Raw genomic sequence first — 13,508 nt, 5'->3', positions numbered from 1 at the left:
TAACAGAGAATTTTTAAATTATTTGTTTGCGTAAGTAATTAATCGTCTGCGTTAGCCACATGTGTGTTTTGCCCGATCAATAGCATAACCCCTTGCTATTTAGTGCCGGGTTTGGTCTGTCGCAAACTCTGTGGCTAAAAGTGCTTTCTTTTCTAGTGGTTGTATCTGGTATAGTTATCTAAAAAGGTGCTTTAAAATTGCATTTACACAAGTGATTTACCAATTTCTCACTATTGATACGTGGTTAATAACCACATAGCTAACAGTACATTGTTTCTCCTTACATAAAAAAATATCACATCTTCAAAAAATAATAAAAAATTATTACTTTCTACTTACAATTGAATTCTTTAAAAAATCGATTTTTTACGTATTGTTAGAAAATATTATGAAAAAACTTGGGTGTTAACATTTAGGCTTAACTTCAATTCCTTCAATGATAAGTCCTCCCTTTAGTTGATAGCCCTTCACTTCCATTAATTTCATTATCACCTCCTCACCTTCTTCTCCAACAAAGAATTCTCCAAGTTCAATTTCCATCCATCCATCTTCTCTCTTGCTTGGACGTCGGCCATCTCCTTCCACCACTAGCTTCTCCATCATTCGCCTCCGGTTCATATATAACAAAGATCCGAGCAGTTGTTTTCTTTCATCTAGAGGGCATAAATACGCAGTGTTGGAAACTGAGCATTCGTTCATGGAAACTGATATCTCAGATGCAATAGAGTCCAACCCAAATGCACGATCTGAAACTTGAATGATTAGATAGGCACCGTATGTGGTATTCGGAGATAAATCTTGGGTGCTTATTCTTCCTTCAATATCTATACTTGATATACTTTTAAGTTCTATCACCTCAGAAAATCTGTACAATTCATGAAAATTAAATGCACGTTAGCATATGTTTTCTAAGGATTTTGAATGTAATTGTATATTAATTATTAATTAATAGTAATACTTTGAATGAAAATTAACTAACCTCGATGCAGAATGTGTTGACCAGGTCCAGTGGTTTGGTTCATTGCTTAAATAAATGGAAAGTGCTCTTGAGGATAGAACAAAGCTTTTTCTTCCACTTATTTTGCTCAAAGAAAAACTCTTTCTTCCTGCATCTATGAGAACGGAATCACAAAGCTGGAAATAGAGTTCTTTCATAGAAGAGAAGTTGATTTGAGAGTGTGTTCTTGAGAGAATATAAACAAGATCAGATGGCAAGAATCTGCCCCAAACAATGTCTGATTCAGCTGTTGATCTCAATGAAGAAGATGCAAGTATTACTCGGCATGCATCTGCTGGAGAAGTCAGAGATAGAATAGTGGAAACACAGTCTTCGGGCAACATGTTCAATCTGTTGGCCATTTTGAGGTTTCAAGATTTCTTAATTTTCTGAGAATGATGAAGATGAAGTGGAGCGTGAATTGATGTGTGAATATGTGGATGGGATTAAAGGAGGTTATATAGTAACGAGTGGGACCAAGTGGATTCAAAAGGATGGTTGTTTCCGGGAAGCAAGTGGTGTGGTTGAGTGTTGACTGTATGCGGGCAGTATGTCTTTGGCAAGTTGTAGGTTGCGAATTACGGACGCTGTACTTTATTGAGTTTGAATGGGATTCAATCAATGATGCGGGTCATACATACTAGAGAGGGATAAAAGTCTTTTTGGATATATTTAAAAATAAAATTCTATTTATTCTGGAAATAGGAAAAGGTAAATCGTTATTTGTATAACTTAAAGTCAACGGAAAGTAACATGGTGGTTTTGGATTTTGGAAGCTATCGGTTCCGCGTTGAAGACCCGATGCCTTTGCTGTTTCATAAGGACTTTCGAGATATATGTAAGGTAGCTATTGTAGCTATTAATTTACCTATGGCATAAAAGTTGGCACATATCTTTTCTTGGGTTTTAATTATTTATTTAATTTTTTTTTTTTGAATGGGCAAATGAGTTGCTCTCTATTTATACCCTTTTTCACCTTCCGCTACACACTTCCTACCTATAAGACCATCTTCAATGCTCATTACGAGTCTCTTTGTGGTTTATGTGGCCATGAACCACAACAATGAATACCATCCCGGTGTCTTGTTGTGGGTCATGGTCGTGGACCATTGTGGTTCCTATCATGAGTAACAATGGTCAATGGGAGACGTTTGAAGAATTTGCCCGTTGATTAGCGGTTTAATGTCATTTTTTTTTTGATAAATTTAATTTTTTTTAAACAAACATTTACCTATATAAATAGCATAATGCACAACCTTATTTGTTACACCATTATATTCTTTCTATATTTGTTACACCCCACTTTAATTATTTCTTTTTTCTGTTAGACGACCAACCAAATCGATGCAATAGGCCATAACCATCCAATTAGGTGAACCAACCCTTTCAAGTTTCAAAAATTTCAACACTTTTTTTAATAAAACGATTTAGGAATGTAACCATTTGAAATCGGAAGTTTCATTCTCAGTTTTGATGGACAAATTCGCAACCCAAAATCATCGTTTTCTCAATTTCTTTGTTGAACGCTCCGAACATTCGGAGCTTGCAAGCATTTAGAGTTCTATGATCGGAAGGTATCGGATTCACAGCTATACTACAAATTGGAATTGATTAGGAGTTCACAGTGTCATGTTTCTCTTCCAAGGAAGGCAGGGTACTCATCATCTTTTTAAGCTGTGGCAAGTTGGGTTCCCCACTCCATCAGTAGCACATAACTCATCAGTTTGGGCTATTTGATTCCCGCTTCAAGATTGCATTTGGGCAAAAAAAAATTTAAGGCTTGGTGATGCAAACAAGGTGTTTTTTTTTCTGCCCGCCAAGTGTTTGATAAAATGCTTAAATGAGTTTTTCAAGTGTTGTTGCCAATTTTCGACTCAAGCTGATGTAGAGATTCTATCCGGTGTGGGTTCCATTGTGCACACTCCAGCCTTTTGTTGGAGTGTCACTTTTTCTTTTGGGTTAGTGCTTCTAATTTCGGGTCTCACCTTGAGGCTTAAATAAACTTTATTTGTTGGTTTATGGCGTCCTCTCATTCCTTTGAGAGCGGGGCTTGGCCGTGTCCTTTTTGGGGGTTTCACTGTTGCCCAAATGGTATTGTTGGAAGTAAAGGGATTTCCCGTATGATATCTCATCTCAAGAGCTTACACCTCCATACAGATGAACGCAGAGCTGTGTTACGGGAGGCTATTTCTTCTGACATTGAATTGTTTATGTCTGTGGCAGCAACTTTGAAGGAGTTTGGTCAATGGATATGTGGGGATTGCATGAAGCTTCATACCCTGAGTCGTTCATGTCACCACCCGGGTGGCTTGATTAAGTTTATTGACGGGGCTGATGACATGAGCATGCATATTGTTGGCATTCCAAAGCCGCTACCCAATGAACCGGAAGCCGACCTCAATGATGGGTTGGTGATGGATGCTCAACTACTTGATCGTGTTTTTAAGCTGCCTATCACCACTGTCAAAAGCATCCCTCATAACTGTCGTATGGCTTTCTCTCAGGCTTTGAAAGCAGCCCTTTCCAAGGTGGTTGCTCATCCCAGATCCGTTGAAGCGTGGGTTGCTTTGTTAATTCTTCCTAGGTGTACTCTTCAGGTGTTCAGGCCCAAGAATAGGCAATAAAGTAGGTCTGGCAACAGGAAGTCTTTGCAACATCGTAATATCTTGAGCGCTTTAGCTACTTGGGGGACTGAAGACGGTATCGCCAAGCTAGTTAAAAACTTAGTTGACAATGCAAGACTGGAGCAACAAGATAAAAAAGAAGAGTACATTCAGGAGAAAAGAACACCGGGCAGCACCAATGTCAGACAATGTCTTCGTAAGGTTGCCGATGGACATTTTACAGCAACAGTGAAAGTTTTATGTTCTTCGGGGGTTGCTCCATTTGGGGGTGATACCACAAAGGCATTGGAGGATAAGCATCCATACAAGCCACCGCCTTCCATGCCCAACACCATATTTTCAGAACCTCCCCTGGTAGTGGATGTTGACAATGTCCTTGGGGGAATTAAATCTTCCCTAAAGGTACATTGTGTGGGAGGGACGGGTTGAGAGCTCAACACATTTTAGATGCCCTTTGTGGAGAAGGTTCGGTTGTAGCCAAAGACCTCCTACGTGCTATTACTTCTATGGTTAATCTATGGCTAGGGGGAAGATGCCCTTCGAGCTTGGCAGAATTTGTTGCCTCTGCTCCTCTCACGCCGCTCTTAAAACCTGACAAGGGAATACGACCTATTGCAGTAGGTACTATATGGAGACGTTTGGTTTCCAAGTTGGCCATGAAAGGGGTTGGTAAAGAAATGACCAAATATCTCAATGATTTTCAGTTCGGAGTCGGGGTGTCGGGTGGCGCTGAGGCCATTTTACATAGCGCCAATAGGTTGTTAAGTGAGCGCCACGATGACAAATCTCTCTCCATGCTTACCGTGGACTTCTCTAATGCATTTAACCTTGTTGACAGATCCGCATTACTTCATGAGGTCAGATTGAAGTGTCCCTCTATTTCCTTGTGGGTAGAATTCATATATGGTCAAGCAGCAAGGTTATAACTAGGCAACACACATATTCGGTCTTCTACTGGGGTTCAGCAAGGAGACCCCTTGGGACCACTTCTCTTTGCCATTGTGTTTCACCCGCTCTTGCATAAGCTTAGAAACAATTGCAAGCTTCTTCTCCATGCATGGTACTGGGATGATGGCACACTTATCGAAGATTCGGAGGAGGTGGCCAAAGCATTGGACATCATTACGGTGATTGGCCCAAAATTGGGCCTTCAGCTGAATATCAAGAAAACCGAGCTCTTTTGGCCCTCGTGTGATGGTAGGAAGTTACGGGAGGGGCTATTTCCGGCGGACATCGGGAGGCCGCCTTTGGGGGTGAAACTTCTTGGGGGAGCTGTTAGTAGAGATGCTAGTTTCATTCGCAGCTTATCCATAAAGAGAGCCGAAAACGCTGTGAATTTGATGCGCCTTCTTCCACAATTGTCTGACCCCCAGAGTGAGCTCCTTCTTCTTCGGTCTTGTATGGGTATTGCTAAGCTTTTCTTTGGGTTGAGGACGTGCCAACCCGTTCACATGGAGGAGGCGGCAATATTCTTTGACAATGGGTTGCGCGGGGCGATTGAGGACATTGTGGTTTGTGGGGGCCCTTTCTTTGGTGACATACAATGGCGAATTGCTTCCTTACCCATTAGGTTTGGGGGTTTGGGTTTATACTCGGCAGTAGAGGCTACCTCCTATGCTTTTGTTGCCTCAAGGGCCCAATCTTGGGTATTGCAAGACCACATCTTACGGGATAGCGGTATACATGGTATGGATTCTGATTATGATTGTGCCTTGGCATCCCTTCGCAACAAGCTTCCAGATTTTGACCTTAACAATTTTACTACTAAAGACACCGCCCCACCTAAATCCCAAAATACACTGGCGAGTGCCCTTTTTCGTAAAATTGTCCAAGATATGGAAGTGCATCTCGACATGACGGCTCGGCAGAAAGCGGTTTTCCAGTGCTTACGTGCACCACATGCTCAAGATTTTCTTCTGGCTATCCATATAGATGGGCTTGGCCAACACATGTCTCCCGTGGAGTATCGTACTATTCTCAAATATCGACTCATGATTCCCATATTCCCAACTGACGAGATATGTCATGTGTGTCGCAAGGCATGTTTGGACTCTTTTGGAGAGCATGCAGTTCACTGTAAAGAACTCCCGGGGTTCAAATACAGGCACGATATGGTTAGGGATGTTTTGTTTGACATATTTAAGCGTGTCGGGGTTTCCGCTAAGAAAGAGGCACCTGTTAATTTCTTGACTGACCCGACAGAAGGAAGGTCAACCCTCAGACCGGCTGACATTTTGATTTTTGGATGGGTCGGAGGGAAACACGCATGTGTAGATCTTACAGGGGTATCCCCTCTCGTGGGCCTGAGGGCTGGGGGTTTCACGGCGGGACATGCTGCTTTAAAAGCAGCTACAGGCAAAGTCACCAAACATGAGAAATCGTGCATGGAAAATCAACACGTGTTCATACCATTTGCATTTGATACGTTTGGTTTCCTCGCACCAGATGCGGTAGAGCTTCTTAAAAGAGTACAAAGAATCATGCATAGTAATGTTATATCCCCTAGATCTTCGGATGTAGTCTTTAAAAGAATTAGCTTTACCATTCAAAAAAGCGGCACAGCTTGTTGCCCGTTTGCCATCTCACTCATTATACGATGACAATTAAAATATATGATCCATATGTTTCAATCATTACATGCATAACTTTCTTTACAATATCAAGAACCCTACCAACAACAATTTCAATATGGTTTCAAATATTAAAAACCTTTCCAACCACAACTTCATAACACTCTCATTCGCCATATTTTGTATCGAAAACACAACTTTCACTGCCACCCCAACCAAAAAAAGAGCAACAAAATATAGGAATAAAGAGTAGTTTTTTTATTTATATTTGACGGACCCGCAGGATGAACGATCCACACTCAGGCCGACTGACATTTTGATATTTGGATGGGTAGGAGGGAAACACACTTGTGTGGATCTTACTGGGGTCTCTCCTCTCATCGGGATGAGGAGCGGGGGTTTCACAGCAGGACATGCCGCTTTGAAAGTCGTTGCATGCAAAGTGGCAAAACACGAGAATGCATGTATAGAAAATCAACATGTGTTTATATATTTTGCATTTGATACATTTGGTTTTCTCGCACCAGAGGTGGTGGAGCTCCTCAACATAGTCCAACGGGCCATGCATTCTAATGTTATATATCTTAGATCCACATATGTTTTCAAAAGAATTAGTTTTGTCATCCAGAAAGGACAAACGGCACAGCTTGTTACCCGTTTACCTTCCATCAATATATATTGAACTATATATACTTATAATTTATTGATCAATGTTGGTTAAATATTTTTTTTTTGTATTTTTATGGTTTTTTTAGTTGTCTTATTTTAATTGAATGGAAAAATTGGTTTTAAAAAACAATTACATGTTTTTAAATTAAATTTAATTAAAAAATTGATGTGAAATTGTGTGTTAGTGATTGGCATCCTATGGTTTTAATGGTAGGATATGGTAATGATGTGACACCCCACTTTTTTTTATGCAAGTGTTTGTATTTTTTTTCTTTTTTTGTTTTTATAATTTTTAGTTTATTTATTTATTTATTTTGTAATCTTGTGCTAGTTTCTTGTTATTATTCATTAATAATACTAGTTGTTCAAAACAAAAAACCAAAGAAACTAAGCCTATGATTCTTATTGTTTTGTGTATGTATTCACATATTGATTAGTTAGAGGGATGGAAAAATTTTATTGGAAAGTATTTTACTACAAAATGTGAAAAAAGGTTGTTATTAATAAAGAACAAAAATACGTATTATAATTTTATATATTAATTAAACAATACTTTTAATAGGTCTATTTGTGGTTACATGGAGGGATGTACGTATTCTTTCAAGTTAGTGCTTATACACATATGTCACTATATTACTACATACACTATATAAATATGAAGGTAAAACAAAAAAGTTTTTGTGAACAAATTATTGTTTATTTAATCATCATTCTTTAATTAACAATCATTAGCAATTCACTTTTGCGTCAAAGTTTTCATTAAAGTAAAAGTCCAAATACATATAATGCATTGATTTTACATGTAGTCTATATTGTCGTGTATCATGTGAATATATATATATATATATATATATATATATATATATATATATATATATATATATATATATATATATATATATATATAGGAGTAGGATCAAATGAGAACACCTAAAAGGTTGAGAACGCGAGAACGGATCTGGACCATCAAAATATTCAGATCTGAGGCTATTATCAAACGGGTCATTTACGTAAATTCTAAAACCATAGGTATTAAAGTGTAACTTGTAAAAGGTCACGGCTATAATGGTAATTGTAATTTTAACTTGTTCCTATAATTTCTCAATCACATATCATATTGTCGTTCAAATTATTTGTCCCCCACTTCATTTCTTTCTCTCTCTCTCTCTATACCTAAGTTTTAATCAATTCCTCCCTCAGCCTCCCTCCATCGCACATCGTTTGAATCAATCCTAATCGGAGCATCGCAAGTCTCCACCTCGATGCGTTTTTGGTTTAATCTTTCCTCCATTGCACCATCACTACCCATCTACGCAGCCTACATCACAGGTCGATGAAAGACGTAGGAAGGAAGTGAAGGCGGTCGGCGACGTCTGTGGTCAGCCGTCGTGATGGCGAGGGGAGCGTCTCCGTGGTCGACGAGGCTGAAGAGGAGGAAAGGAGGAGGCGGCGAGGGGTGGGTTGTCGGTCTCGGTTTATCGAAGATGGGGCACCTTTGGTGATTGGCTGGATCAAAGAGAAGAAGAAAAGAGAATGGAAGCAACGGGATGTGGGGTCTGCCATTGGTTTCCGCCTCCGGTGACAAAGCCCCAATATTGGGTTGTTTGGTGATCGAGAAGGGCAGCAACGATTCAAAAATAGGTAAGGGTTCCTTTTTTTTTTGTTCTTGTTTGATTTGGCAGAACTCGATAGGCTATTTTTTTTGTTCTTGTTTGATTTGGCAGAACTCGATAGGTTGAAGTGGGTCTTTGAAGGCTCAAGTGGCAGCCCTTACAATTGATGGAAGAGATAGCCACACAAAGTTGTAATCAGATTCAAGGTAAAAGGTTGTGCACATAAGTTGTTTGATGATATGCGTGAGAGGGGTATTCATTTATGAATAACAGGGTATTCATTTGTTAATAACAATGTATTCATTTGTATTTGTTAATAACAATGTATTCATTTGTAAATAGCAATGTAATCATGTGTGAATGAGTGTATTTTATTTATGATTAGAGGTATTGTTTTATTCATTTGTGAATACCAGGGTATTCATTTGTTAATAACAATGTATTCATTTGTAAATAGCAATGTAATCATGTGTGAATAAGCGCATTTATTTATGACTAAAGGTACTCTTTTATGAAGAAATGATAATTTTTACACCCCTTTTATTTTCAGTTAATTAAAAGAAAGGAAGTGGATTACTTGTAAATTGATATGTATTCATTTGTGATTGCAGTACTATTAGTTTTTTTGAAAAAAAAAATCGTTTATGAATACAAATATATTGATTTGGGGTTGGATTTCTATTAATTTTTTTGAAAAAAAAAACGTGAAATATGAGAAAAAAAATTTTAAGAGAAAAAGTTAAATTTTTTTAGTTTTAATTTTTTTTTTTTGATAAAAATGTTTTTTATATTTCATTAATAAGAAAAATAAAAAATCAAATATCTCCTTCTTTTTTGGTAACTGATCCTAAATTTAAGGGAATTTGATTGATTTTATTTTATTTTAATTTAATTAAAATATGCAATTACTTATATGCCCTTATATATTGATTGGTCCAGAACTGTTCTCGCGTTCTCAACCTTTTAGGTGTTCTCATTTGATCATTTCCCTATATATATATATATATATATATATATATATATATATATATATATATATATATATATATATATATATATATATATATATATATATATATATATATATATATGGGGATAAGGAATATACATTACAGCCTCACCTAAGCTTAGGTACTAAACCTATAAAATATGTGGTTTTAACTTAGTAAATATACCCGATTTGGTTTTCACTTGGTAATATATCATCCTCGATAATATTTCTTTCCTCCATTATCGTTTTATCATCTCTGTTTTCTTTCCTCCATTATCGTTTATCACTTCACCCAGTGAACATTACTTTTTTCCACTGTCACAAAGATCTAAGATAATCAATATTTTTGCTTCCTTATCAAAACTGTTGCGTCGATCTTGAATCTACATCTTCAAGTGTTAATTATGAACCCCCGAACCGCGATCTTTTTATAGTAAAACAACGTATTTTCATGAGGTTTAGTACCTAAGCTTAGGTGAGGCTGTAATGTATATTCACTTTTCCCTATATATATATATATATATATATATATATATATATATATATATATATATATATATATATATATATATATATATATAGGGTCCGGATCCGGTAGGAACCCAAAAATTGGTAGGAACCGCGAGAACTATTCACCATCAATCATTTCGTCATGGGCACAAACGTCAAACTCATTTACTTGGTCGTGACGCGATCGCACACGGCGTACGTGCAAGTAACGTAATACGGACTCGAATGAATAATCATGTGCTATGAACGTCTATGGAACGTCATTTAAATGAGTTTTCCTTTTCTTTTTCATTTATTTTGTTTTTTTTAATTATTTTTTTTTATTTTTTTTAACCAGATATATGCTCGGTTTTAATGTTTTTATATTTTTTTTGTTTTTTTTTAATTATTATTCTTATTATTTTTTTTAATATCTTTACTACATACTTGAAGATAGTAAGGTTTTTTTTTATTATTTTTTTGATTTTTTAAACTAAATATTGGTTTGAGTTTTTTAATGTTTAACAATTATAAAATTTTAAATAAGAAGAATATTAAGGATCACAATATTTTCCATTCATATTTTTTTTGAATCATATTATTTTTGCATCATAAAATTTTAAATCATAGTATTTTGAATCATAACGATATTAAGCATCATAAATTTTTTATCATATTAATTTGGATCATAATATATTGATTTAAATAAAGTTTGTGTTCGCTACAACTTTTGAATCATTATAATTTTTGAATAATTTAATTTGAATAATAAAAAATATAATAATTAAGGATCATTAAATATTTGAATCAAAATATTTTTAAATCATAACAAGTTAAGGATCATAAACATATTGAATTATAACATTTTTGAATCATAGATATTTTGAATTATTTCTATTTGGATCATATTATGTTCAACATTTTTTTAAAAATTTTTTAATCTTTTAAAATCAAGTTTAGTATCTAAAACCCATTATTTAAAATTCTTTTTACAAAGTTATTAGAATAGTGAGTAGAAGTATTCCTTCTGGGTTATTTTATAAAGAACAAATTACACGAATGGTCTTTAAGGTTTTGTTTTTTTTTCCCTAAAGTAGTCCTTACGAAACTTTTTTCCCTCAAATGGTACATACGGAGCAAACCTTGCACACAAATGATCCTTACGACTAACTTTGTTAACAGAATCTGTTAAGTGCGTGTGAAATGACGAAAATTCCCTTTATTTATTTATTTATAATATTTTGTTAATTTGAAAGTAAAAAAAAAGTGGGACCCTCTCTCTCTCAAAAAAAAAAAAACCCACACATATGCACACCTGCAAGTCCCTTCCATTATCCCTCCTATTTTTTGATTCATTGATCTGACATGCCCCAAGCCATCTGAATGTTAACTCATCGATCCAGGTTGTGGTGTTTCCCCTCTTTCTGCCATCTCCGACCAACAGCCAACCTCCCCTCCTCATCTGATTTGTCTTCTCGGTGACCTATTTGAGAAATTTCAAACCAACAAAACCCAGATGCAATCATTATTAGTGAAGAACATCTCACATATACATACACACATCACACATACATACACACACAAAAGACCCGGAAGGAATTCAAACCCATATCCGATCCTATTTCTAGACTAGTCTCTCAAGTGCCATCGATGGGTGTGGAGAGTTTATGCCTAGCAGATGTATGCTGTTTATTCTTGCATTTAACCCTAGAAGAGCAATCACAAGGACAAGAGTAAATACTGTTAGTCGATTCTCGAAGGCTGTGACGATGGGATTTCATCTGAGCAAAATCGAAATTTGTTGATCTAATTCGTATCTTGGCTGGGCAATCCAGATGGCATATGCTTGTTTCTTGAAATTTCTTTTCCAAACGTTAACTGCAACTGTGATTGCAGCGATGGCAGATTTTGACCATTAAATTCCTTAAATTACAACATATTTTAGCCTTCGTTGGTTTGTTTATTATAGCTTCTTATTTTCATTTCGTCCTATTACAACAACATTGTCCTCTGAAAGATCTATCCAATTATAGCAATGGTGGTAGTGGTGGTGATTGTTTTACTGTTTTTGGCAATAGTGGTAATTTAATGGAAATCTGGTTAGAGCTAGCTATGACGATCGGTGTATTCTGAGAAAAAAGTGAAACGACATGGATGATCAGATCTGTATCTTGGTGTGGCAACATCACGGATGGCATAGTAAAGAGGAAATTAATATTCTCTCACTTTGCAACTGTATGTGTTTGCAGCCATGGCGAATCCACCCTCTTCTTTGTCTACATTCCCCAATTACAAATCCGAGCCTAAGTATTTTCATCCTAAATTAATCTTACCTCTTTTCAAAGTGTTCTAAATTTAGGTTACTGAGTGTCAAATTTCCGGCTAGAACAGGTGGCGGTGATGGAGATCTTTCCTATACAGGTTTGAACCTTTGATGGAGTAAGGTTAATGGTGGCGGACACAACTGAAGTTAAGGTTCTGGTGGTGGTGCTCCATCAGAAAATGGTACTCCGGTGGTGGCGTTGGGAGGATTTTGTTTATATATATATATATATATATATATATATATATATATATATATATATATATATATATAGAGAGAGAGAGAGAGAGAGAGAGAGAGATAGGGGAGAGAGAGGGCCCCACTTTTTTTTAATTTCAAATTAACAAAATGTTATAAATAAATAAATAAATAAAAACAAAGGGCATTTTCGTCTTTTCACACACACTTAACAGAATCTGTTAACAAAGTTAGTCATAATGATCATTTGTGTGCAAGGTTTGCTCCGTAGGTACCATTTAAAGGAAAAAAGTTTCGTAAGGACTACTTTAGGGACAAAAGCAAAACCTTAAGGACCATTCGTGTAATTTGTTCTTTTATAAATATAAAAAATAATTTTTTTTTCAAATTTTCATGATTGTGCTAATTTTGTAGAGAATTAAATTTTAAGTACTTTGGTTTTTTTCAGATTTAAAAAAAAAAAAAAATAATTATGGCCGAAAAACTAAGTGGGTTGAAAAAAAACCCACCACCCAATAAGGGCTGGACACTTGTCATGTTGGGGAGTGGGGGCATTTATGAGCTCCAAAAGTGGCCACATGGCCGAATACTTGTTTTCTTATTTCTTTTTTCTTTTAATCTTTTTGTTTTTGTCACTTGTACCTTCCAAACAATTAATTTTCCCCGGAAATTATCAAAATCTTGCAATTAATTATGAAAATGTCATATCATCTCGCGAGATTTTGACGATAAATAAAATCAAATCCCGACCATTTATTTTTTCAATCTTAAGGCTAAAAATAGTACTCGCGGTTTCTACCATTTTTTGAGTTCCTACTTGATCCTTCTTTTATATATATATATATATATATATATATATATATATATATATCCCCCAAACTAATAAATAAAACCAATTTTGACACGTGGCATTGTATTAGCTCCTCCCCAATCAATTTATCCCGCCTAAAATACTTAAGTGATTTTCCGAAACTACCCTTTGTGCCTCTTATTCATTCGTTCGGGAAACAGCCGCTCATATTTGAAACCCTAAT

General features: G+C 35.9%; 1 protein-coding gene across 1 annotated transcript; it reads right to left on the bottom strand.

Annotated features, from left to right (window-relative positions):
* Positions 1–215: 215 nt before the first annotated feature.
* LOC145126260 (F-box protein VBF-like) lies at positions 216–1,436 on the bottom strand. The gene is made up of 2 exons (XM_079061660.1): positions 980–1,436; positions 216–865 (listed from the first exon to the last, which is right to left on the bottom strand). The coding sequence occupies exons 1-2, from the start codon at positions 1,357–1,359 to the stop codon at positions 406–408; spliced, it is 840 nt and encodes a 279-aa protein (XP_078917786.1). The 5' UTR covers positions 1,360–1,436; the 3' UTR covers positions 216–405.
* Between the last annotated feature and the right edge of the window lie 12,072 nt (positions 1,437–13,508).

The sequence above is a fragment of the Lactuca virosa genome, chromosome 7 (assembly GCF_052849685.1).
Source record: "Lactuca virosa cultivar CGN04683 chromosome 7, Lactuca_virosa_CGN04683_v6, whole genome shotgun sequence".
NCBI classification, from domain to species: domain Eukaryota; kingdom Viridiplantae; phylum Streptophyta; class Magnoliopsida; order Asterales; family Asteraceae; genus Lactuca; species Lactuca virosa.
The sequence above is the reverse complement of the archived record's forward strand: the minus strand, read 5'-3'. Positions and strand labels throughout refer to the sequence as shown.